The sequence below is a fragment of the Calonectris borealis genome, chromosome 22, assembly GCF_964195595.1.
Source record: "Calonectris borealis chromosome 22, bCalBor7.hap1.2, whole genome shotgun sequence".
NCBI lineage: Eukaryota > Metazoa > Chordata > Aves > Procellariiformes > Procellariidae > Calonectris > Calonectris borealis.
Window position 1 is genome coordinate 9,335,404 of NC_134333.1, and position 26,632 is coordinate 9,362,035.

Sequence of the window (26,632 nt, forward strand, 5' to 3'; positions counted from 1 at the left end):
AGAGAAGGAGAATATAAATAAGACAAAGACTTCCTGACTTCACAGGGACACAGCCTATGGCCATGGACTGTGCCGTATAACACCCACCATCACTATTTATTTTTTTCTTTAGCCTTTTTAGCAGCACATTTTAGCAGGGTAGTGGTTTACTACAAATATCCTTTATTTAAAAAAACCACAAACTGACATGCTTCAATATTTTCAGGCCAAAAGTGAGACTCCTCTAGCTCTCCAAGTACATACCAAAGCTCATAACAATTCAGATAAGCTTCTTTGATAAACAAATTTCTTACAGGTCTGCCTCTCTCCAAAGCCTACAGTTCTACATTAGGGGTAATAAGTTTTTTTTCACTATTGGGTTTCTATTTAGCTATTATCAAAGAAATGATGGTGGTATTAGTTGGATATAAAGTCAAATGATGGTGTCTCAAAAAAACCCTACCTGAGATGAGGCGTGAAGGGCATTGGGCGAGTTTGCCACACGTACAGGATGGTCGATATGAAAGCATAACTGACGGATCAGCCAGGCATATACAACCACCAACCACACAAAGACTTGGGCCCCTCCACGCAGCTGTGCAGTTAAGTATTTCATACCAAATCAATAAGGCTAAAACATTTGTCGGGTTGACTTTTATAATGGTATGAGTCAAATGAAACACACAGCAAGGTAATCCAATGGTGAAAACAATAATTACCTGATCTATCCCAGGCCCCAATTAATAATGGTATCTAAAATAAAATGAGACATACCCTTGCATACAGGCTCTCTAACTCCCTTTCCTGTTATGCAAGCTGAGATGCAAGACGGACACAGCCCAAGCAGTCAAGTACCTCTCCTTGGGAACACGCACGGTCCCTGCGCCATCATCTGCGGCGGCTGCTCCGACCGGCAGCTCCAAGTGAAACCACCTTGGGGAGCCCCTGTTTCGGCACCGAGGCGGCGTTCACCTCGGTAACCTGCAAGAAAAGCCCTCACCAGTGCCGTACACAAACAACCCAAACACCATGCACTGCTCTTCACATAGCTCAGGCCAAATTAGTGACGAGTCCTTATCGGGTGCTGCCCCAGCATTCTTTACTGCACAAGTGTCAGCAAGGGACAGGGGAGGAAATACAGGTTTTCTGGCATTTCTGCTTATATTTCCTGGTGAAATTACTGTTTGCCAGGGCCAACGTTTCCTCTATTGCCCAACTGGCAAGCCCAACTCCTTGTAGAGAAAGAAGGAAAAAGAGAATCCCATTTGGGAAAAAAAATAATAAAAATTTGCAACACAAGCTTGGTCTCTCAGGTGACACGGGCTAAGGTCAAAGCACGCACACATAATCCAACGCTTGTAAAGCTGCTGTTCTACCTAATTACGGCAGGGACGTGCTCGTGGCTGCCTAGTACAAAGACTACAAGGTAAAAAAGCTGGGAGACTGAAACTTCCCCCCAGTGCCAATTTAACAAAAAGGTGCAAATGAAAAGCCATCAGAATTGGTTTCCGAAATATCTTTCCTTTACCAGTCAGTTCCCCATACTATGCCTTCTCTGGCTTTTGGCAACTTATGCGGCGCCTGTATGGCAAAATACAGCATGTACCTTGCAAAGGAGAAATTCAGAGCAACTAAGATTTACCACCATTGCACCCTCCTCCAACAAAAAGCTGCCTTCCTGTTTAATCCTTCCCAGTCTCCCTGTAGCCTGGGTCAAGTATCTTTTGCGCAACCAATTTGACTTTTGCTTCCAAACCTTTCCAAATTCCTCTCTCCTCTACTAGAGTACGGAGGACCAGCACAGTGAGGGTGTGAAACACAAGTTACGGTTTACGTTTCTTGCTATCTTAACATTTAAACAACCACTTTATACACAATAAAGTAACATTTTATTATTCATCTGCCAAAAAAAAAGTGCTGGCTTAAAAAGTATTACACGTAAGTGTGGCGTGAGATAACACCAAAAAAAAAAAAGGGGGTGGGGGGAGCAAGCAAGAGTATGGAAAAACCATCTGCTTTGACACCCCCCAAATCCACATTTTTTTATTTTGACAGTTTCTCATTACTTACGAGCCACATCATTAGATACCTGCCAAAACAAAACTATTTCTATTCAACTGCACTACGTCATGTCTTCACTGCGTTGCATCAGCAACAGTTTCTCTTGCCATATAAAACGAAATGCTGTGTTGAGTGTAACATCAGTTTTTGCAAGTTCCTGCTAGAACAGCAAGGACAGAGTTATCGATACTCCCCACCCGCTTTGTTTGTGTCCGTCTGTTTACACAACCTCCATTGCTTGAAATAATAAAGCCCTAACCAGAAGGACAGAAAGAAGTACCGGAGCAGCCCAGCAAAGGGAACAAAGACAACCCAAAGGGATCAGCTCCAAACCGTGAAATATGGAAGCAGCATTTAAGAGCCAGAAACCCAGCAGACTCAAAAGCGGGATTAGGGTACTTGAGATTATTCAATTCAGCTTTCTGAACAGGATTAATTATTAGAAGGCAACTCAATTTTGAAGCATTTTAAGTTTCTCATTTTGCTTTCAGCTTACCTCATTTCACGACAGCTCTAAATTCAAGCAAGACCTAGGAACTACAGTTCAGAAGAGTAAGAATTCCCTCACATTGATGATCCTGAATCCTAGGAGAGAAATGCTGTGAAAGGCACTGGATTGATGCATTTGTCCTGCTCGCAAGGCTCATACACACGCTTGTTCCTCAGATACATCCCTGGTGTTCACATTTTATTTTTTTTTAATAGGACAAACTGCCCCATAAAGAATTGCTTCACAGCCAGAATCAACTCCTGCTAATTGGAGGTTTTGAAGACTCCCTGAGGAAGCTGGAAAGGATGATGCTTTTTTTTGTGTTGTTGTTTTTGTTTAAGGATGTAGAGGAGACTACATGTATTGCTCACAGTCTGGGAAAAAAGCAACTATAATTATTTAAGCCTGACAACGTGGCTCAATGGAACACAAGACTTTGCAGAGCAAGAGATCCCTGCATGGGGAAAGCTTAAAAGCCAGGAGTCTGTTCATGCTGAAGATGTCTGCAACTTGTCCCCCGGTTGGGCCAATACCAAAGAAGCCACTGTTTGTATGAAACACCGCTCCTGACCATAGGCAGGTAGCTTTGTGCCGGATCATCTCTCTCAGCTCTGTGCACGCATCTCTAAGTGCTAACCATCTCAGAGCGGTGCCGCCCGACCACATCCACTCCACTCTGAAAGCCAGAAAGCTCAGAGGAGCGCTCTGCCCTCGAAGACGCTGTTTATGTTTTGATGATGAGTTAGTGAGAGCAGCGAGTTAGCGAAAGCGAGCCTAAGTCGCTCGGTCTCCAGATGACATCCCAGGCCAGAAGAGTACGGATGAAACAGATTAAAGAAGTGATGAGAACTAGGGCCTTTGGAAGATAAACAAGCTCTCAAAGAGCAGGGTACCAGTCAATCAAAAGCCTCAAGAGATGATATCCCCTCCTTTTTGCTATTATTTAGTTGCAGCTCATCAGGCATCACGTATTAGGTACGACAGGAAGCAGAGAAACCTCAAATGTAAGCCAGGATTGTGATCTGTCAGGGGATGTTCCATATTAAACTGACACCACAGAAAATTAGGAGTCAATCTGGGTAATGTTTTCCCTTTTTGTTTGCTTTGCTACAGTAAGTGGTTATTTTCTCTGTGGTGGCCACACCTCCTATAAAGGGACTTATTTGGAATATGCTCATTTGGCTGGGCATGCCAGAGTTCATTCTTTCATTTAAAAGAAAGAGTTCCACTCTTCCTAGAACAGACGGCTGGCTACACGTACGTACCAGAAACCCACATGCAAGTCAAATTTAAGAAGCTTAGCCCATATTCCATTACCATATCTTATTACTAAAGTAAGAAGAAATGATTATTAAATCCAATCTAGATTGGATTTTAAAATTACCCAACAACAATAATTCAGGAATCTGTTTACGTGGCTCAATAAAAGACAATAAGTCTGAAAACCCAAACCAAACTCCCCCTCAATAATTCACTTGTTCTTTAGAGCCTGAAACAGACACAATATACATCAGTCACAACTCTGCATCTCTTTTCCCCAAGATAAGACTCCAGACTTTCAAAGGCCCCACTTACCACTCCTCAGTCAGGGAAACTACCACGGCAGCCAGCTCTGTGTCTAATCCGGAGGTAATGCGGAGGCCTATGTAGGAGGAGTACTAATCACCGAGCATTCAACCCCGTGCTGTCTTCGTTGATCTTACAATATTCAACAACTTTGAATAGCAGCTTCCAGCCTCAACACATTTTTGCATAATTGCCCTTATGTCACATTAAATATGAACTATTACACGAAAAGGCACGCTCTTATCAGTGAATAGGACTTTTCCTTTTAGAGCAGAAACATTACAAACTGTTTTCTAGAAAGCATGGCTGAAATTCTACCCATACTTCCCCTCTGAAAAATAAATCTATCTATAAGTGTGAATACACTAACATTTTAGAAGCGTTTCAAACGCTTCTCACCAAAACATTCTCACTAGAAAACCATGTATTTAAAGCAAAAGAGTTCTAAACTCGTCCCTTCCAGGATATATAGGTGAGTGGGTCAGAGATAATCAATGCTAGGGCTAATAAAACCATGCCCTCGATTTACTAACCAAAACATATCCAAGAAATGCGATAGTGTTTAAAGGCACTTCCTGTAGCTCAAAAGCAAGCCTTTCTATAATGCACCAACTCTTCCTGTACAAATATAGACTAAAAAAAATTAATCTAGACCTCAAATAGTCTTTGAGCATTTTGCTTATTTTTGACTTGTCCATTTTTGACTATAGGAAGAAAGTAACACTCAATTCCAGCAGAAAACCCACCCAAACCAAACAAAACCAAAACTCTTCCCCACTCTTCTTCCACAATTAATCGGGTTAATCTTGTTTTGGTACAACCCTGATGAAAAGCTCTCTCAATACTGGAATGAATTCTAGTATTTCAAGACAAAGGCTAAGCAAGCAAAAAAAGGTCGTTGCCATATGAGAAGACATTTCCTCACAGGAGACTGCTACCAGCGTGTTTTTATTCTTTACTCTGCTCTGTAACCAGCCATTCTGCAGTAATAAAAAAAAGCTCTCAGAAAAAAAATAAAAAAATCTGTGCAGCCAAGAACAGACTAGAACGGTAAAAACAATAACCCCGGATAAAACATGTTACGCATGCAGCCTTCTCTTTCTGAGTTCCCAGGTTTAGTTCAGTGTTTGGATGCTACAGAAACATGGATGTTATAACACCATTTAACCTGAAACCATTTTAAATAGTCATGTTGCTACTTATTTACAGTGGCTGATACGGATTTGGTAGAGAAAGAAAATAATTTCATGTGCAATATCACAAAACCATTATTTTCTGCACCTTTCTCAACTCCAGGGCCAGTTTCCTGGGGAATTCAACGCTGTTCTCTGTGGAACCAGACACTCTTCAGTTTACCATTAGCCAGCATTTTCCCTTGACAGCATTCAGGTCCCCTCTCTACGAAGGGGGGACACAGCCACATCTTTACCGCTCCGGGCTCTTTTCCTCCCATGTTGTCCTCGTACACAACACAAGCCAGGCAGCTGAGAGAAGGAACGGGCCGGTATTTTCATCCTCCACAACAGCCCCTTACAGCGATGAAAAGTAAACCCTGCTGCTGCTCTCACTCCTGATACCAACCTCCTCCCCCACTCGGGGAAGACAGCTGTTACAACAATGCAGAGCTGGAAGCAGCCCTGGCTCCATAGGCTGCTTTGTGCCATATTCTTTGAATAGATCTTATTGTTTACCCTCTGCTCCTTCCGGCCTCTCCATCCCCCACCTCCCCGTAATCAAATTTTTTCCCGGCTACTGCCCAAAAAAGACGAGTCGGGGCCACCTTCCCCCGCCCCCCCTGCCCCTCCCGGCCCAGACCAGGCTGTCTTGTTTTCCAGGCTCTTTCCCACATCGCCTGCTCCATCATCAACTCCGCTGCCAGCGCTCGCACCCGCAGCAACACGTTGGCAGCAGCCCTGCCCCCCCCCGCAGCCCCCCGCGGCAGTTTACATCTGACGGGGGAACGCAAACACGCACCAAACAGGGCGGGGGGGGGGTGGGGGGAGGCAAGAAGTTTCACACGAACCCCCCCCCACACACACACCGCGGGTCACGGGCCCGAGCCCCCGCCCTGCGCACCCACAGACACGCGTGGCTGCAGGGCTCCCCCCGCACCAGGCCTGTGGTAAAGCCCCCCCAGCCCCATTCATACAGCCCCCCCCCCCCCCGGCTTCTCCACAGGGCCGCAGTGACCGGTTGTCCCGGGTGGTGGGGCCTCGCCCCACACCCTAACGCCGTGGGGGGACACGGACACAAACTGCGGCCTGGCCCCCCCCTCGTCTCCTCAGCCGGGCCGGGGCCTCACCTCAAAGCGGCTCTTAGTGACCCCGTTCATCTCCCTCCGCATGGCGGGGCCGGGGGCGGGCGGGGCCGGCGGGGAGAGGGAGGAGGAGGAAGAAGAGGGGAGGAGGAAGGTGGGGGGAGGAAGGCCGGCGGAGGGAGGAGGGCAAGGGGTGCCGGGGCTCCGCGGCCTCCGCCCGCCGCCGCCGCCGCGTCTCCTCCGGCCTCAACTTCAACCCAAAACAAAAACACTCCGCACCTGCCAGCAACGCGCGCGCTCATTGGCCAGCGCCGGGCACGGCGCGCGGCGGCGGCGGGAGGGGGGGGAGCGGGAAGGTGGGGGGGGCGCGCGCTGCAGCGGGGACGCCCTGGGGGCGGGGGGAGAGGGGCGGGGGGCGGGGGGGGGGCTGCGCGCGCCCCCGCCGCCCCCACCTACCCCGCAGGCCGCCGCCCCCATCGCGCCGCCGCCAGGGTCCTCCCGCCTCCCGGTGCGACCGGGGGGGGCTGCGAGGGGCGCCCCCCCCTCCTCCCCGCGACAGCGGGGGCTGCGGGTGCCCGCCCCGCTGCACCGGGGGCTGCAGGACCCCCCTCGTGATATCCGGGGGCTGCGAGGATCCTCCCCCCGATATCCGGGGGGGCGCGCTCCCTCCCCGGTGCCGCCGCGGGGATCGGGGGTCCTGGGGGGGGGGCGTCCCCCACCCCTCCGCTCCCTTCCGGGAGGAGCGGGGAGGCCGCGGAGCTCGGCCAATCACGGGCCGGCCTGGCGTGGCGTCACAGTGATGTCATTCCCGCGGGAAAATCAAGCATGGCGGGGATCCCCGCCGCCTCCCGCCCCCCCGCTCCGTGGCCCCCAGAGACCCGAGACCCCTTTGTACCAAAGAGATTTATTTGCATGTAAATAAACACGTTCTTTGCAATATTTCCAAAAAGAATGCAAAAGGAGCCGGGGTTATTTACAAAAAAAGCCGATTTCCAGACAGGTATTTACATCACGCCCATTTAGGAAAGAACCATTTTCTTTTAATCTCCATGTACACTTCACCACCTGAGATTAAAAGGTTTGGCTTTTATTCTGTTTACATCTTTTATCTTTCCAATACTGAAAGATGTAAAATAATTGTCGAGAATAAGCAAAAATACTTTAAAAATAAAACATTTGTCAGAGACCACGCATTTACAGGTCAAACGTCTGTGCAGTCGCGTACCTCATCTCTCGTCGCGGTGACAGACGCGTGGCGCAGCCGGTGCCCGGCTCCGGTCTCTCTCTCTCACATGATTTACATCACGCAACGGGGAAGGGGACAGCGCACCAAAACGGGGCGAAAAGCTTTAAACCGCTGCCCCTGCGCCCCAGGACTCGCGCCTCTCGCAGCAGCGGTGCCAGGGAGGAGCCTCGGTTCCCGCTATTCCTGCAGGCGACGGCGATGCCCGCCTTCCGCAGGAGGAATTTAGGATATTGAACTTTGGTCTTGGGCGAGCGGAGAAAAGGAAACGTGTGCAGCTCTTTCCTTTAAAATGCAGTTTTGTGTTAATTATGAAGCTGAACAGTATTTCCTTCCAACTTCTACTGTGTTCCATACCGGTAAAACACGACTCTGATTAATGACAACTCCGGCAAACCATCCCCAGCCCTGGTTCAACTCGAAGAGCGCTTCTTTCCGACGGCTGTTTATGCTTCACACAATCCAGAAGGGATCAAAGGGCTTTTGTAAAACAAAACAATTTAAAAAAAAAAATGAAAACAGGTGACAACCTGCTGGAGTCTGAGCAGGCATCGTTTCCCAGACGCAGCCGCTGTAGCAGGGTCTCAAGATAAATTCAGCTGGTGTCGTGTTTCTTTCATCCTCTTCACAGACACCCCACAGTCATACGATTCTGATGCTGCGTAAGATAACGTCATTTGCTCCAGCTTTAGACTTTATTTACTATTTTCCTATCATCTCGGCACATGAGGATGGGAGCACTGGTGAGGGGGAAGCTACGGTACGCAGACCAGGAGGAGCAAAGGATGAACGGTGGAAAACACAAGGCAGAGTTCTCCAGAGCCTGGGGGGGGGCTTTGGAGAAATTCAGGCTCCCGCATTCTGCAGGAGCCCTGGAATTAAGCTGAAGGCAGGAGGAAGAGGAGAAAATTCCCTACAATTAACCGAATAGTTGCCACCCTACTGAAAAGACGTTGACCTTGCTATGGCTTTGAATGAGCCAGAAAAGAAACAGCTTGCCTGGGGTATCACTGGGGTCAGACCGTCAGCAGGACTGGAAATCTTTGTGGTTTAAAAGAAACTTAAATCCTTGACATCTTTTCAGACTGCATCCCCAAATGCGAAGTACAATCTCATTCCCACGGGGGAAATCCCGGCCTCCAGGAATCAATAGCAAAATCCAACAGGAGCAGGATTCTGCTCAGTACATAATTCAAAAGGAGATGTGTTGGCAGAACTCTTGATTTCCCACATTCCTCTTCAGTGGATCAGATTTAACTCCTTTTAAAAATAAAACACTCTCCTGAGTCTCTTTTCCTTGCAGGGACCACAAGATAAGGCCATAGAGGATGCCTGAGTCATGCTCTTAATTCCAGCCAAAAGGGGAAAATCCATCTTCTAAAGGAATCACTGCTTCTGCTGCAACTCCTATCCCAGATGAACCAGTTAGGGTCTGTTTTTCCAGCAGTGTCAGTGCTACCACCAGGACACGGCTGACTCACACCGCCAGGCTAACACTTCCCAGAGAGAGAAGGCAATGCCTGCGTGCATTACCAGAATTACTATCCGAGAAGTGCGCTGCAAGTTAAAAGAAAAAAAAAGCAAAAACCAAAAGGAAACCCTGAAGGGCTTCAGCAACAGAAACAGATTGCAAAAACAAGGCCCATTTTTTAACCATGAATGCACATTAGCTGTTCTATCGACATTAATGGAAGAATTCGTAGTGGATACATTAAGCACGGCTCTGAAGTGTTCGCAGGACCGGGACGTGCGCGGCTTGCAGTGCATCGCTTCACAAATGCAGCATCAGGGGACTCTGGGGAAGCTCTGTTTGCTTGGCTTAGAAGAAAGCAACGCTCGGGTGAAGACAGTGGAGTCCCTTTTCAATTTAGATTTGCTCCAACGCATGCCAGAACGTCACCAATTTCACCAAAGCTACAGTGGCTGCACATGTGCAGAGCTGCCCAAATCCACGGGCTCTACCCAAATTCCCAAGTCCCTTTGGGCTCTGCATCACACAATTAAAACAGAGACTGCGTGAAGACAAGCAGCACAAGGCATTCAGATACGGACATAAATAAATAGCTAAAACGAAAGGGAAGTCAAACATATGACAGCGATGCTTCATCACTGTGACCTGGAATAAAATGCTGATACCCATCAGAACACAGTGCCCTATTCTGCAGAGCAGCTCGTATCAGAGGAAGATGAAGTTCCTCAGCACCGCACTGAATCAGGCATTGAATGAAGAAATGCCACAAAAATAAAATATTAAAGAACTTTTTTCTTTCTTCCAACCACCCTTTTAAAAATAATAAAACCCAACCCTAAAACATGCCCTAAAATAATTAGTTTAAAACTTCCTAAAAACAAAAGCAACTTATTCTGAATGGGAAGAGGGGCAGAAGAACTCGGTCTCTCCCAGAATTGCCTATGTTTCTGTTTGCACCAGTTTGGGGTCCACTCCCACACTTACACACACACTCAGCTTTATACCCATTAACTCTAATGGAGCGATTAATACTTATAAATTAAGAATGTGTGTAAGTGTCCGCAGGATGAAGGCCACAGTCAGGAACCTGGCTTGCCGAATGAGCTGCTGGCACTCACACTTTCTCTTCAGACTTTGGAGATCCTTGGAAATACTTTTTTCCTCTTCAAACACACCCTGTAGAGATCAGCGTGGCAGGTTTGCAATGAATGCTTCCTTTCTTTCACAATCTCTAGAACCCGCAGGTCCTGCATACAGCTCATCTTGTAAAGACACTAAGAAAATTAATTGCCAATTAAAGCAACATCCATGAGATCGTCATCTTCTTCCCCGATCAAAAACTCAGGGCTAGCCCGGGATGGTCGCTCAGCCGAAAGGATAGCACTGCTTGTCATGGAGAGAGACTGGTCAGCTGAAATTGGGGACTTGGACCAGCTCTCCGGCTTCATGCTGTGAGATTTCTTCTTGTCTCTGTCTTTATCTCGATCCCGATCTCTGTCCCGGTCTTTGTCTTTCACTTTTTTCTTCTCTTTTTTGTGCTTCTTGTGTTTTTCTGAGCTATATTCAGGCAAAGGCCTAATGCCATCGTCAGAGCTGGGGCTGTTCTGATAGGATTTCTCTGCTATGGAAGAGCCCGACTCACTCTCACTGTCTATGTTTTGGGGAGTGTATGCTGGTGACTTACTGTGGCTGGGAGAGCAGCGTTCGTGTTTTGGAGTAGATCCACTGATTAGAGGGGACCCATAGCTTTTGGAAGAAGCCATCTGAGGCCTTAGGCTATCCCCACCTCCTTCCCCAGGTTTCTGCAAAGTTACTTTGGCTTTAATGCTAGGGGAACCACCATCGTGTTTGCTGATGATAATTTTGGCCACTCCAGTGCTTCCAACGTTTTTGGAATCTGAAGTCTTCTTGGAAGAGTCAACAGATCCTCCAGAAACAGAGACTTTAGATTTCTCTTTGTCACTCTTCTCACGCTTGCCCTGGAACTCACCTCCAGACATATTATGTTTGGAGGACATAGTATGGCTTGAGGAATTGGAACTTGGCCCCATTTGTCCATCCATTGGGTCATCTCCACCAGGCCCGCTAGTGACAACCCCATGTTTAAGTTTGTCTATGACTGCAGTCAGAGATGGCTTCTTGTTTCTGCTTGGAGACTTGCCTTTGGAACTTCCATGCTGGTTTTGAGAGGAAGACATGGAAGACCCACTAGACGAAAAGGAAGATGAAGATGCCGTCGAAGAATTTGATGAAGGAGGTGGTTTCTGTGACATGGACCCAGAAGATCCCATTCCTGAAGACGATTTCATACTTGAGCTTGATCCAGTCCCAGACATATGGGAGCCTCCGGAACCTGAACTGATAGGTGACTTTGCTTTAGATGATGGGGGAGTACCTGGGACAGGTTTCATGGGAGAAGCAAGCTTGTCAGAACCTCCTGAGGGTCTAGAATGAGACGGAGAGATGTTTGGTTTACTCATGGAAGGGTTCATAAGTGATGATGGCTTTCCTTGAGGTTTCATCTTGGTACTTCCAGAACCGCTGCTGAGGCCATGTTTGGTGATGGGGGAGGATCCAGGCTTTCCCACCGACTGAGCCGAGCTTTTGGACTGACCTGAACTTGAGCCGCCTTGGCTGGAGTAGAGGCTGCTGCTCATCTTTGAGCCAGAAGACCCTTCTGATTTGCTGCTCTTAATTTTGCCTGAGGTTGAAGAGGAGGAAGAGGAGGAGGAGGAGGAAGAATGGCTATGATGGCTTTTGCTGCTGGAGGAGGTGACGGAGCCACTACTTGTATACTGGCCATGTGAAGACGGTTTGCCAACAGTCACTGTTCCTTTTGGGATCTGAATGGTTATTTTTGGAATAGGAGGAGTAGCTACACCGGGAGGAGTCTGAGATCTGCCTGAACTCCCAGGAGATTTGGACCCACCTGTGCTTGCTGGTGGCGTGAAAGGCCTGTTTGATGAACTGTGAGATGGAGATTTCCCATCTGTCTCCTGCTTTTTCCGCTTTGGAAGTTTCTCTTTACTTTTACCATCACTGGATGGCGTCCGGCTGCGCTTCCCTGGCTTCCCGTCTATCCCAGGACCTGCCATGTTACTTCCAGAACCATTGCCTTCCTTTACGCGTTTCTGAGACTTTTCTTTTCCTAAATCCCCTGTACTCAGTAAAGGGCTCTGACCTCCACTGTGATGCTCCATGATGTCAGAGGACCCCAGTGCTTTGCTTGCAGCTGCAATAATACTAAAATCTACCGTATCGGACTGATTGCTCCCCTTAAATTTATTTTCCCCCCCATCAGCCCCCAAGACTTGCACCCCCAAGGTAGTTAGAGCCTGGGATGCATAGCCCTTGAAATCATCAGTGTCTCCACTCTGACTACTCTCATCAAAGTACTCCTCCCCAAAGCCACTTTGACTCTGACTGTTCAGCAAGTCAGGATTGAAATCTACTCCATCTGGAAAAAAATGGTTTGAAGAATCGCTGTTGGGGCTCACAGCAGCATCTGCTATCAGGTCTGCTGGATCTGTGTATGGGTTCTCGCTATTGTTCGTCTGAAAGACATCCGGGTCAAAGAGGGCACTTTGTGAATGTCCTGAACTAGAAGAGTCTCTTACTGGAGTACCAATGGGTGGACAGTCCTCATTAGTGGTGGGTAGCTTGGAAGCCTCCTCTGCTATATCCGAAAGGATATCAGTAACATCGGCTCCAATGCTGTCCGAACTAGAAAGTCGAACCATTCTCTGAATACTGGGCTGCGAGTGAGGTATAGGCTGTGGGTATGTAGTAGGAGGAGTGCTGCATTGGCTGGGTGCTGGAGTAATGTGAGGGGTGTCCAGGGTATCTGCAGTCATGTTGACATCAAAAATGGGATTCTGGGAGTCAACATCCATTGAAAAGAGCTCCCTCTGGAAATCATCCTCAGTCTGATGCTTGGGCTTGTCGGCCGGCATGCGGGATTTTTTTTTCTTTTGCTTATTCCCCCCAGGGCCCATTTCCATTCTGGGGGAGCCAGAGGAAGAGTTCTGCCTTTCGAGAGGGCTGCTCCCATACAGAGTGGAGAAATCCTGAGGGGGATTCTCTTTAAGAAGGTTCATGAGCATGGGGTGGTTCTTGGTGTTGCTTGCTGGTGAGGATACTGGTGGTGGTGTGTGATGGGGAGGGGTTGGACTTGAGCCAATGGTAGACCCCACATTCCCTGTGATCTGCAACAAACTAGTGAGAATAGGGTTCTGAGAGACCTTGCTGAAGTCCTCCCCATGGCCCACCGAGTCATGCCTCTCTTTCATGCTTATGCTCATGTTAAACAAAGTAGTGATGGGCCCCCCAGGAAAAGTGTTTGTTGGGGTAGTGGTACCACTCATTGGGTTGCTGCCTGTGGTCATGCCATACCCTGGGCTGCTGGCTGGGGGAAGATTTTTCTTCACCATATCTTCTACTGTCTCTGCAATGAGGGACAGGGCTGGTGTGTCTGCTTGAATCGTTTCTGCTTTTCTACGAATTGCTCTCATGGTGACAGGAATGGACATACATCTGCAAGACACAAGACAAAGGGTTTAGCGTGCATTTTGCTGCCCTACGGCAATGTTCACCGAAGACATTTTAACATCATCAGACATAAAGCAGGCAGTAAAGCTCTTGGGCACAAGAGAGCAACAGGTCCAGGCACTGTAAATGCCCTGCTGTTCTGCCTGTATTTACACTTATCCCATCACGCTTATCCAGCCACGAGACAACTGCACCTTTACGCATTGCCTTGCAATCACAAAGGGAAATTAATCAATCAATTAAGTCTAACAACTAATAGCTGACAGATCATGATCTTGTAGTTAAAGCACAGGATGCAATCTGGGTTGTTATTCTGATTCTGCCAGAAACCATCTTTGTTTAAGCTTGGCAAACCTAATTTCCTGCAACCCTGTAAAAATCAATGATAACGCCACATTCTACTCAAGGACGACAAGCCTATAATGTTCTGAAAGAAAAAATAGCTATTCTCACTCAAAAGGTCTGTGCTGTGCCTTGTTAACATTCTGCTGCATTCTGCTGGCGTGGAGGAACCTTGATAAAAGGCCTGTGTAAATGACAAACTGCAGGGGAGCTCTTCCACGTTTTACAGGACTTAGAAAGCAATCAACTACAGGAGAAGGCAAAAATAGGCAGGCACCTCGGACATACACCCAAAAATAAGCAGCTATGGTTCAGCATCCGGAATGGAATTTTCAATAGGGCTCCAAGCTTTTCTCTCTTCCAAACAACCACTACCAAAACTCACCCACAGACAGAATGGCTCCAAAACTGCTAGAATAAATATAAGATAGACACAGAGTTCATCTACATGATTTGGAGTGCATGGTGGCACAAAAAAATCCAGCTTACCTTTGAACAACTTTGGCAATGAAATCATCTGTACAGATAAGGGCATCGGACAGCCCTTTGTACAGCTTACAGTTCACGTGAGTAGAGTCTTGCACATCCATTACCACTAAAAGAGAGAAGGCATTTGGAACAGATCAAAATCCTGGTTACAGTGGAAGAAAACCCTGCCATCCTTCCCGTAAACACACTCATGCTTTTACCGAGTCCACTTACCACACACTAGGGAGTCATTCACAGGATGCTGAAAGGATACACTGAAACAGGAGTCAGAGAGAGGACAAACTTCAAACTGCAAGATCCCAGGAGAATCTGAAAGAGATGGGAACTGTTAAATTAGGGAATACAGGAGATGAACCAGGGGCACCAGCTCAATACCCCCATATAGAAGAAGGGGAGGGGGAAAAAAAAAAGGGAAAGCAGCATAGGCCTCATTTCTAATTCCCACACCTGGGAAAATTACCCAGGGTTTCTTATTATCCACACATTATATTCCACTAGATGCAGTACCCACCTTCTTTCAAAACTGTTCGCTTGACACAGCTGCCAATCAGTGTGTTGTACGCCACCTGATGTCTGATCAAATTGAGGATGAGAGGAACCCGTCCAGGGTGCTGGAAGGCGATTTTACTAATCAGAGTTCCTTGAAGGCTTCTTCCATCTGGGAGAGGAGCATCTTTGTTCAGAAAGTAACAGTGCTGCTGTCCTGGAAGAGCCTGACAAACAATTTCTGCTTTACTCCAACTACTGCTGGGTACAAGGCAATAACAGACGTCTAGGAAGGAAAGAGCAGGCCCCAGATCCAAGTGATGCCAAGCCACCTTTCTGGCTGAAAACCACAAACAATGAAGACACTTTGCTTCTAATCTGAACAAGCAAAACACAATTTTGCCTCCTCAGAAGTAGTACCGCCGAACAGTATTCACTGTCCCCACTAAAACAGTTTCATACGGTATGGCATCCCTCCTGAGGAAAAGAGAAATCCTCTAAAGTTAACAGGAGATCCGTCATTGACAAATTTAAGAACTAGGATTTCTCCCAAAGTGATGCGATTCATTCAGCCGCACATTACAGTCCGAACAAGAGGAAGGGACAGAACCTGGGAAGGCTCAGTCCCATACCTCTGCTATCACTCCTGCAGCTGCACTTCAACAGCAATGGATTTTTCATTACCTGATTTTCCCAATTACTGTGGTCATGTCTGTATCTGAATTCTAATGCCTGGATAGCATAGTTTTTGCCTATGAATAAATGCTGTACCAATTTCCTTTACGCTACTTGAAAGATACGTGAAACAGATGAAAACCCCCAAACTGCTCATCTACAAGCATAACGCCCTGGTTGTAACAACATACTTACTGCATAGAAGCGCATATTGTGGTTTAAAGGTAGAGGATCAGCCTCCTTGGATAATTCAAACTGTGTGATCAGCTCATACAAGGGTACAAATGTTGGTGGCGTGTCGAACAATGGAATACCTGAGGGAACAAGATGGCACAGAGTGATAGCACCTGGCAGCCAGAAAGAGATGGTGGGCCAGAGAAGGCGTTACCATCTGGTAACGGAAACCTATCCAGGTTTTGTGGAAAACAAAACACAAAACCTTGAGCAACTTTTCTGGCACACATTAAAAATTAGCAGTTTATTAATAAAAACCTAGGGGGTATCTGTCTGACAGGTCTGCAACTCACCTGTGCAGCCCTGAAGTTTCTGAATGAAAGCTCGAGACACTGGAATGGGACGTGGGAATTTCAGGAAGAAACAAGCTGGTAAGTCCACGCTGTTGGCACTGGTGATTGACGAGAAAGACGGAGTTCTGAAATATTGGGTTAATACAAGATCTTATTAGATGCAGGGCATGACTCTGGCTTCCTCTATGAGCGCCAGACATCCAATTTACTGTTTGCTCAAATACAAGCAGATTGTTATACCTTCTTAAAAATTAAGACACTCCTCAAAAGCACGTCACATGCCTGAAATACGTATTTCTTGGCTTAAAGACAGCGCATACGTGCTTTATATAATGCTATGACATCATGCAGTCATCTCCCCACTCTGACTTCAACAGAGGACCGAATGTTGAATTTGCATCTAAACGAGGCCGCTGAGAAAGGCCTGGCAGACACGTCCTGTGCTTACCCTTTGCTGTCAACTGGATGAGAGCCCATAATCAGTGGTGCAATTGGAAGTTTGTACATAGCCATGGTTCCCTCAACTGTTACTGACACATTCATACCTAAAGACCGAGGAACTGCAAGAGAAAGCAAGAAAAAAAACCAACAACATAGGCTGATGAAAAAAAACAACGCGAGCTTTATGAATTAAATATCACTACAGTGGAAATATCTTATTTCCTCCACAAGGCACAGTTTTCAGCGTTCACCTTTATCACTAAATGGACTACAGCCAAACTAGTTATGCTACCTAATGCTCTATTTTTTTCTTGCAAGGTAGACCAATTGCATAATTCTTAAAATACCAAATACATTTGCAAGTTTGCAGTATGCTCTTTACAAAGCAAAACAAATAATGATTTTGGACAATTTCACCCTCTTCTTTCCTGAGACCAGCCTCAATTTTAGTTGGTGCTTGGTTTTGTCATTTTAGTGAGAGACAGATGTCCACGTACATGCATAAAAAATAATCTTTTAGATGGCAGAGACACAGGTATTCCCACAATAAAACAAATCCCATGTTAACGATGAAATTCACCCTAAGGAAAAAGGCTCTGTCTGCAGACTGGCACCCCATCACCCTTGGTAGCAGTCCAGTTCAAACTCCAGAATAGCACAAGAAGTTCAAGAAGATGGTCAACTGAGCCAGCATTTACACATGGGCTTATTAAACCTGTGTCCTCTGTAAGTCAACCTATGATTTTCCTGTATTACAGGGTGACAGCAGAGGGGGGCTAGACTGCTGGAATTCTGCTTTCTTCTCTTCTTCAAGCAGTAGTATTCCACACTAGCTTCTAAAACTGACCTACCATTGTTCTCATGCAAAATAACGGGGGCTCCAGTGCCATCTTCAAATAAATCATAGGGCGAGACATAATACTTGAGATTCATCAGGAGACCTGTGGGAGAGAAGCTTTTGAACAGGCATCCTGACAATACAAGTTAACCCAATCATTATTAACCCCTGTAACCACACAATACTTGCACTGTAACACAGCACTGTGCAGAGCTGCTAATGCATCTTGAAAGAGTTGTTCTCTGACATAAAATTACTGTGTGTGGCTTGGTAAAGAAAAGCTGGCTTTCTGGATCATGCAGGACTTACAAATACTCAATCACCTTGTCCCTCTTTTAGTTTGATTGGCATTTTCCATCACTGCCATCAGTTAATGTGACACTAACGTCCATAAAGGGGACCCTGAACAAAGCAATTTCTGTTCTTTTCTTTTTGAAGTGTTAATCAAAAATACCTCCACTCCTGGGGGTGAGATAGCCAACACTGCCATGAAGAATCTTGTCGAGGGGATTTGCATTGGTGGCTTGCCTGCAAGAGAGGCAATCACAGGTCTGTAACAAGCCAGAGTCATACCTGAAGCCAAAATTCATGTGCTGATGGCAGTCTAAGATTTTAGCTCAATATACACACTTCTCGGTCACACAGAGGTAGCGATCTTAAACTTCACACTGTTATAGGCAAAACAAAAGCTACTTTACTCTCTACAGCACAGATGGTTTATCCACTGAATCTACAGCACTGAAAGGTGGTCAAATGTTTCTCAATTTCTTACTGTACAACACATTACCACTAATCCCTCTAGTTACAAACTTTTTACCTTCCAGACTTTCTTTCAATTGAATTCTGCAGTTAAAAAGAAATTGCTCAGAGAGCTCTAAGCAATTTTTCTAAATATATACATTATTTTTATATATATATAATTCCCTTGCTAGCACAGGCCTTCTATAGCCTCAGCATTGTACTCCTTAGCAAACCTGTCAGACTGTACAGGCACTGATGGGACTTCCTGGATATACAGTACTTGGCGTGATCAGAATCAGCCAATGCGATGCAGTGTTATTAAAAAAAAACCAAACCAACAACAAAAAACAACAAAATGTCCTTACCAGTACATCCCTGCCATTTTTGAGAGATCCAACTCTAAGGACTGCAGAGCTAAGTACATTTTCGTTTTAAGTTTGCTGGGGGAAAAAAAAACCAAAACAATATAAGAAAAATTGAAAAGAACTGTGCAATGAACTCCAACTCACAGAACTGCTGGCCGACAAGCTGCAGTACTTGCCGTCAGATTGAGCATTTAGAAATTGTAACTTTCCATTCTGCATTCCCACTTCACATGAAATCCACCCTACCCACTGTGTGCACATGCAAGCCATGGTGATGAAGTCAGTAGGATCACACACAATGTGAACGAACAAAAAGCTTGTAGATTTGTTTAATTCTATATATGTGGTTGTAAATAAATATAATACATATTCTAGACTTACTTGTCTCCTGGCAACTTATACAGGTTCACAAGCCCCCTCAGATGCTTAGAAAATTCATCAAAATTTTTCTCTCTGAAAGGAAGAGGGAGAAAAAGTAACAAGTATTCAAATTCGTAGCAGATAAGGTTTTGTTTTAAGAAGTTCTATTAACACAGACACTAAGTCACTTAAGAAGAGACTTTTGCTACATGAAAGCTACAAAACATGTTCTTTAAATGATCCAGCTTTGATGATTCTGATGAATGTTGTGCTGTGGCTTCCAAGATACCATGCACAACAGTCAGAATCAGAAGTATCTGAACCAAAGCCAGAAAATCCCCTGGAGAAGTAGAGAGACTTTGTGGGGAAGGAACAGTTATGAAACATTTTGCATTTCCAGACATATAATAGCATCAGATCAAGACTGCAAAGAGAAGCCTGTCAGAAAATGCTACAAACAACTCTTGTTGCTCACCTCAGATGTTGCACCAATTCTGGACAACTCTGAAAAGGAAAGAACATACAACGATATCAATGTCGAATGCAGCAATTTCAGTCTTTGTGCAGCACAGCAACTGTAAAATATTAGGACAGTAAAAGTTCTGAGCATCAGCTTTTCATGAGAAGCAACACAATGCTTACAACTTCACATTGCTCTGGTTCTAGTTCTGTTCGTCAAAATTCAAGCAATACTATTTCCTCTTAAACGACTGATTTGAAATAAACTTTTAAAATTGTGAAGCCTTAGGTTGAAAACCTATGATCTTATATAGAGATATTAAAAATGGTCTGTTTTCAGCAGACTGGCTAGGTCAATGTAAATAGCAAGTTCAAACTTTCATACATGTGCAGAGGAAGTAAAGCCATTTTCTTTCAGCATTCCACGGTTTAGTACTTTCCACTCACAGATCTAAGTTTTATAACATTAATTTCCTATCCTTCCTCCAGAAACAAAATTCTCAGAAACACAGCGATAACTTCCTCAAATAATTCTGCAAGTTATAAAACCACCCAGAATAAAGGAGAGACCATCAGTAAAATGGTCCTTGCACACGTACACTACATCAATCAGGTTAACCCACAAGAACAGACTGCTCCATGGAGGCTTTTGTTTTCCATTAGAACAAGCAGCAAAGGTGTAACGCTAGGTCTAGCGGAACATTAAATATAATCCGTTTCCTCTGCTCAAACAAAAGGAAGCCAAAATGGCAGTTCCAAAACCACAAAGGTATTACCCTCATCTTTGTCAGTAATACATACCACAGGGTTTTCTCCATGGTGAGCCACCTTGACATCACACAGCAGCCCTGTAGGATCTAACTGGACTTCCACATAGAACATGTCTGAAGTGATGTAACATTCAGTGCCATTTGCACTAAGGTGAGATCCAAGGCTTACATACAAAACAAAACAAAAATTGCTATGAGATGCACACAAAAAACAATCAAACCAGCAGTGAGATTACGATGTGTACAGATAAACAGGAAAAGCCTTTGCCATAAAATAAAGGAGACGACCTACCCATTTTGTCTAGCTATAGACTCCAAGCGATCTGTCATGGCAGGCAGAGAAGATACTAGATGGAGAGAGCAAAAAACAAGGCTTAGTGAAATGATTCGACATTTCCCCAGGAATAAGACATCAGCATTGAAACCAATCTCAACTAGTTACTCCCTCCCATGTCTGCTCACACCTTCATATGTGCAACTATATACATTACGTGTACTCAAAATACAGGCAGAACAATTTGCATAGAGAAAAACAATGTTCTCAGAACTGCAAAAAGAGAATGGATTTTCTTCCGCACGTGGAATTCAGGTATGGGCATTTACAACAAAACTAGCAGAGGCAATCTTGACTGGTACTGACCGGCACTGAGATAAGCGTGATTATGTTAAACGCGAGCACACATGCACTAGGAACACAGTGAAATGTGCTAGCAACAACCTTCCTTGTCTTTATGATTTGGAGTATTTCCATAGCATATCACTGTAAAGCCGTTTGTAAAGTGCATGCACAGAATGTACCAACCTTTTAATGCTTTCTGCAAAGTCTCCAAACAGCTCACCAGATGTTGGTGCCCCCCAGAGTTCATCACAGCTCGCTTTTCCTTAGTCAGAAAAAAGAAGAAAAACGTCCTTTTTGAGTATTACTCAGTAAGAGGGAATTATTGCAACTTTTGATCAGTCAAGTGAGGTTTATTTAGGTAATTAAAAGCAGATTAGATTTCATTCCAAAATTACATCCTCATTTTGATTCCTGTAGGAGAACAGTATCCATTTTGGAAGCAGGTAGCAAAGGCAGGCCTGGAATTGATTTATTTTCTTTTAAGCAACTTGCTCATCTGGAAGAACAGACTGTAGCAACTTTTTAATAGGTATAAGCTAAGAGTTATATAAGAGACAACAGAGAAATAACGAGACAGGCAAACTTTTAACATCACAATATAAGCAGAAGCCTTTGATGTAGCTCTCCCCTGCCCCCTTTTCCTCCTTCCTCCCATCCAGAGACCAATATTTCAAACCAATGTTTGACAAACTAACCGAGTTTTGAATATCACTGAAAGGGGAGCAAATTGCTTTACAAAACACAACATCCTGAAACAGCAAGTGGCAGAACGGCTTGGGCTTCTCATTGGGCAGAATGGCTGAAACCACAAGTTTGACCCTTTTCCTGGCGCTGAGCTGACAGCTGCCCGTGTCAATTAGGCTGCAGAGGGGGAGGCTGTAATTAGGGAAGGCAAAGGCGCACCAGACAGAAAGGGTACGGACACGACTCCCTCCCCTGCATGCTGCGGGGTGTGAGAACTGGCACGCCTCAACCACACTGGCCCAGGAGGAAGTCAAGGCTTGAACAAAACGTAAAGCACTGAAGAGATCTAACAAACCAACAACAACATTATTACTAAAGAAACTTCAGAAACCCTCCTGCTCAGATCCCAACAATTCTCACCATGACTTGACGGACTAACTTCATGGTTTCTGTCCAAGGCCTGTTTTGGTTGTACTTTGCGTGAAGTCTTTCTAAGAGGGTACTCATCTTATTCAGCTTCTCCGTTTCTGTAAGACAGGGGAATATTCAGAAAAGAGAACGAAAATATTCAGAATATTTGCAGTTTTACAAATAGAACAGTTTGGCAGGTGTAACAAAAACACTTTCCACCTTTAAGCTAAACATGATTTCAAAAAACTTACTTACTGCTGATTTATCCCTGCGACCTAGACCTTAACGTTAAGTAAATGTTAAGGATATATCACAAGCTATCAAAACCTAAAGGACATAAAATGCCTACGGGTCTGTTGGGAAAAGCCCAGCTCCTATTCTGCACGGACTCTGAATGACCTGGACCCATCAGGTTAAGTTCTGGCACGACAGGAATGTATCGGGACACTGTCCGAAAATACGGCAGTGTCTAAAGATGAAGCTTCCCCGGGACAGGAAACGGAGAATGTAGAAAACATTCTGTTAAAGAAAGCTTCGTTTCCTGGATTCCCCTTCACTGTTCTCCCAACTCCCCAACTTCTTGTGCAGTAAATATCTTCACAGACTCTTCCATCACCAAAAACTGCAACCAAATCGGTCCGATTGCCAGTTGTCACAAATTCTCCGATCAGACACACTCCTACCTCATGCTAGCTTGAAACCCGAGGGCTGGCGTCTCCTCGGTGCTGTTCTAGAACCAGGGCACGGCTCCGCACGCTGTGAGATAACGAAGCAGTGGACGACTGGAGGGGTCACGGATCTCTACCAACTTAGAACCTACTCAGCCTTTGCAAAACACCTCTCATATCCCACAGATTCCCATCTATTACCTGTGGTTCTGCATGCTCATTTCTGTATATTTTAGAAAGTTCCGCTGTTATGAATAATATCTCCCCGATGAGAGAAAAGGAGGGATACAGGATCAGTGACTGAGCAAAAAACTGGTGTTGGACAGTTTAGCTAAAAAAGTTCCAAGATTAAATGGTTCATTTTTTCCCTACTATCTAGTTGGACACGTGCACAAAGAGAATGCAGGGTTCAGGAGTACTATAATTTTGTCTTTTTTTGCTAAGAGACAGCTTTTTCTACACTTGCATTTGTCAAAAAATCCCAGCAGACATCACTGCCAAAATAAACCCTGTCACTGGCGCTAGCGGGTCCAAGGCAAACAGACGTCTATGACATTTTAACTGCCACGGCATGCAACCTGTAAGCCCTCAGCTGCAAAATTTCAAGGGTTTGTTTTCATTATTGATGCATGTACAGTTCACAGACCTAATGCTGACCCTATCAAATCCAAGCATAATAAATAAATAAATGTTTGCTCGACGTTTACAGACACTTTATACCTCTCAGCTACGTCAGCATCACAGAACAGTTGGGGCTGGAAGGGACCTCTGGACGTCACTGGTCCAAGCCCCCTGCCCAAGCAGGGCCACCTACAGCAGGTTGTCCAGGGCCGTGTCCGGACGGCTTCTGACCCTCTCCAAGGACAGAGACTCCTCTCTGTGCACCCTGTGCCAGGGCTCGGGCACCCTCAGGTGAAAAAGTGTTTCCCGATGCTCAGGTGGAGCCTCCTGCCTTTCAGTTTGTGCCCGTGGCCTCTGGTTCACACTGAAACGAGCCGGGTTCTCCCTCCAGGCATTTATGTACATTGATAAGATCCCGTTAAGCCCAGGGACAGTTCTGCCAGATCTCAGAAAAGTTAAGAGCCTCACGAAAATATTCGCCTTTATTTTCTTCAAAAATGGAACCACCCCGCAGCCAGCACGAAGACCCGGAGGCCCGGCCGGGGGAGCGAGTCACGGCGCCGGAGAAAGCCCGGCACGGTGCCACCGGCTGCGGGATCCTCGCCCTCCCGCCGGACCGCAGCCCCGCTGCCGCCTTTCGGGGAGACACCTCAGCCCCAGCCCGACACTGAGCCGCACCGACCACCGCACCGGTGCCTCGGAGACGCCGGGGCCCGCCCGTCTCCTCACAGCGCCAGCCGCGCCCCTCCGGCGGCACTCACCCTCGGCACCGCCCGGCGCCGCCTTCATGCCGCGGGCGGGGACGGGCGGCCCGCGGCGGGCCGCAGCGCCGGCGTCGCGTCGGGCCGGCAGCGGGGCGGGGCGGGGGGGGGGGGGTCAGCCGCGGCCGGGCCGCTGCGCGCCGGCCTCACACGGCGGCGGCCGCCGCCATCCCTCCGGCCGCGGCTGCGCTGCAGGCGCGCGGCGCTCCCGCCCTCTCGCGAGAGTCTCGCGAGAGGGCGGGAGCGCGCGCAGGGGTGGGCGGGGCATGTGGCGGCAGGCTCCGCCCCCCCAGCCTCCCTCAGCCGCGGTGGCTGTGCCTGGCGTGGAGCGGCCGTGCGTCCACCGCCCGGTTACCGGCCGCGGTCAACCCCAGCGCTTCGGTGAGCGCGCTCCTCCCGGGCAGGCCTGAGCCGCGAACAGCCTGAAAACTCAGCCCGGAGGAGCGGGCGGCGGGAGGCCGGGGCCGGCGCTGCGGGGCGGAGCGCGCGCCTGTCCGCCGGCGGCGGCGCCTCCATAAAGATTTGTTGAGGGGCGGGGCGAGGGGGCGGGGGGGTGGGCGGGCGCTGTCCCCGCCCGGCGCCCCAATAAAGTTTCACTCGAAGCCGGCGAGCGCGTCATCAGGGCGGTGCGCGCGGAGGCGGCCGGGCTCTCGCGAGAGGACGAGCACACCACCCCCCCCCCCCCCCCCCCGTCCCCCCAATCTCCTCCGCGAGGTCTCGCGGGATCGCGGGCAGCCGGTGGGGCGGAGGGCGGCGGCGCTCTCGCGAGAGGCGTCCGGGTCTCGCGAGAGTTGGCGGGTACCCCCCTTGGACGCGGAGCCGTTTCGCTTTGGGAAGTGAGCGGGGGGCGGCGGCGGGGCGCGTCGGGCCGGGCCGGGCAGGGCAGGGGGGGCGCGGGCGGCGGCGCCCGGCGGGCCTTCCGGCTGAGGGACCCGCGCGGCGGTCCGCGGGGCCCGGGCGCCCGGTGCTGAGGGGGTGGGGAGGGATCGCGGGCCCAGGCCCCGCCTTCCCGGGGCGCCCCCGCGGCGGCGCTGCCCTCCGGGCCTGGGCCCCTCGGATGAGGCGGTGAGGCCGGTGCCCTTCCCCCTCCCGGTTCTTGTCCCCCCCCGCCCCCTTCCGCCTCCGCCGGGGCCTCGCGGGGCCGCGCTCCCTGCCCCGCTCCCCATGTAGGAGGGGGTGTTGGCGGCAGGGAGGGCCAAGGCCCGGGGTGAATGGTGCGAGGAGCGGGCGCTGAGGAAGTTTGAAGTTTGGGGGTTTTGGAGGATTCCCCCCCTCCCCTCTCTCGAGCACAGTGGAGGAGGAATGCCAAATCCGGAGAGACATGGGGGCAAGAAGGATGGGGGCGGCGGGGGGTCCTCGCAGCACGCGCCTGGCAGCGGGAGTTCGAACAGCAAGGAGAGGCACCGGCTGGCCTCCAGGCACAAGAGGCATAAGTCCAGGCACTCCAAGGAGTCACCGCTGGCAGCCCAGGAGACGGCGGCACCCTTGGGCGCGATGATCAAGCCGCTGGTGGAGTATGATGACATCAGTTCGGATTCGGATACCTTCTCAGATGATGTGGCCCTCAAGCTGGACAGGAGGGAGAACGAGGAAAGGAAAGCGGACAGGAGTGAGAGGATACAGAAGCACCGGCATCACCAGCACAAGCGCATTCGTGAGCTGATGAAGAGCAAACAGGCAGAAAAAGAGAGGAAATTAGAAAAGAGCCTGGAGGCATCCAGCAGATCCGGGTCCACCAAGGAGAGAATATCGGGATCCTCCAAGAGACTCCTTGAAAGCGAGGAGCACCCCAAGTCACTGTCCTCAAAGAGTAGCAACAAGGAGTCTCGGTCAGCCAAAGCGCACAAGGAGAAATCCAGGAAGGATCGGGAGCTCAAGTCCAGCCACAAAGAGCGTAGTAAAAGCCATCGGAAAAGGGATGCTCCAAAAAGTTACAAAACAATTGACAGTCCGAAGCGGAAATCCAGAAGTCCTCACAGAAAATGGTCCGATAGCCCTAAATTGGATGACAGCCCCTCAGGAGCCTCCTACATCCAGGAGTACGATCTCAGCCCTCCCCGCTCTCACACATCCAGTAACTATGATCCCTACAGGAAGAGCCCCGGTGGCTCCTCGCGCCGGCAGTCGATCAGCCCACCCTACAAGGAGCCCGTGGCCTACCAGTCGAACACTCGCTCCCCCAGCCCTTACAGCCGGCGGCAGAGGTCCATAAGTCCCTATAACAGGAGGCGCTCCTCCAGCTACGAGAGAGGCAGCGGGTCGTACAGCGGGAGGTCACCGAGCCCTTACGGCCGGCGGCGCTCGAGCAGCCCTTTCGCCGCGAAGCGGTCTGTGAGCCGAAGCCCCATCGCCAGGTGCGTGCTCTCTGCATTGCCTTCCTTCCCCTGGGGAGCGGGGAAGCGTTTGGGGTGGTTGGGGTGGCTCTGGGCATGGGAGGGGTTAACCCCCTTCCTCATCTCGGTGGGGCCCAGGTCCCTGGCTGCCTAATTTGGCTGCAGAGTGATCTGTGTGGAATTGCTGTGGTCAGGTTCGTGGCAATTCCCTTTAAAATGGTGTTCGCACTTTGGAAAACACCTCCCTGACTGGCGGTAGGCAGCGTCCATGTTGGCTCTCAGCAGAGAGGCCTAGGGCTGAATGAGCTCCTGGGATTAAATTACACCCACCTCTGGAGGTGGCCCCCGCAGAAGGGCCGAGGCTCCTGGGGAGGGTTGTGCTCTCAGCTTCCGCGGGAGACGGAGCCGTTCAGCTCCTGATGCGGGA

General features: G+C 48.3%; 3 protein-coding genes across 14 annotated transcripts in view; 1 reads left to right on the forward strand and 2 right to left on the reverse strand.

Annotated features, from left to right (window-relative positions):
- FBXL20 (F-box and leucine rich repeat protein 20) overlaps positions 1–6,624 on the reverse strand; it is a 43,172-nt gene extending 36,548 nt beyond the window's left edge. For 5 of the 6 annotated variants that reach the window (XM_075171557.1, XM_075171553.1, XM_075171554.1 and 2 more), the window contains exon 1: positions 6,399–6,624. In XM_075171557.1, coding sequence (XP_075027658.1) covers positions 6,399–6,440 — 42 coding nt within the window. In that variant the 5' untranslated portion in view covers positions 6,441–6,624. Of the gene's footprint in view, positions 1–5,377; positions 5,580–6,398 lie in introns of those variants that run through there. The other variant, XM_075171556.1, reaches the window with a different exon arrangement.
- Positions 6,625–7,241: 617 nt separating this feature from the next.
- MED1 (mediator complex subunit 1) lies at positions 7,242–24,052 on the reverse strand. Of its 5 annotated transcripts, XM_075171561.1 has the most exons (18): positions 23,873–24,052; positions 21,832–21,938; positions 20,911–20,989; positions 20,401–20,455; positions 20,140–20,272; positions 19,355–19,383; positions 18,901–18,972; positions 18,520–18,594; positions 17,868–17,941; positions 17,427–17,516; positions 16,583–16,694; positions 16,135–16,259; positions 15,803–15,921; positions 14,958–15,159; positions 14,660–14,755; positions 14,447–14,552; positions 13,460–13,600; positions 7,242–13,282 (listed from the first exon to the last, which is right to left on the reverse strand). In XM_075171561.1, exons 1-18 carry the CDS (start codon positions 23,898–23,900, stop codon positions 10,351–10,353), a joined length of 4,575 nt encoding a protein of 1,524 aa, XP_075027662.1. In that variant the 5' UTR covers positions 23,901–24,052; the 3' UTR covers positions 7,242–10,350. The 5 variants fall into 5 exon arrangements, with proteins under 5 accessions (XP_075027662.1, XP_075027659.1, XP_075027661.1 ...); XM_075171558.1 differs by having other exon boundaries at positions 7,242–13,600; XM_075171560.1 differs by having other exon boundaries at positions 7,242–13,600; positions 23,211–23,930.
- Positions 24,053–24,802: 750 nt separating this feature from the next.
- CDK12 (cyclin dependent kinase 12) overlaps positions 24,803–26,632 on the forward strand; it is a 30,101-nt gene continuing 28,271 nt past the window's right edge. For 2 of the 3 annotated variants that reach the window (XM_075171563.1, XM_075171564.1), the window contains exon 1: positions 24,803–26,226. In XM_075171563.1, coding sequence (XP_075027664.1) covers positions 25,175–26,226 — 1,052 coding nt within the window. In that variant the 5' untranslated portion in view covers positions 24,803–25,174. The remainder of the gene's footprint in view (positions 26,227–26,632) is intronic. The other variant, XM_075171566.1, reaches the window with a different exon arrangement.

Coding starts and splice junctions, on each gene's coding strand:
- MED1 (XM_075171558.1), bottom strand. CDS start 23,900: ATGAAGGCGGCGCCGGGCGGTGCCGAGG. Junction 20,273..20,400: donor TCTATAGCTAGACAAAATGG/GTAGGTCGTCTC, acceptor TTTGTATGTAAG/CCTTGGATCTCACCTTAGTG. Junction 16,260..16,582: donor CATCCAGTTGACAGCAAAGG/GTAAGCACAGGA, acceptor CCAATATTTCAG/AACTCCGTCTTTCTCGTCAA.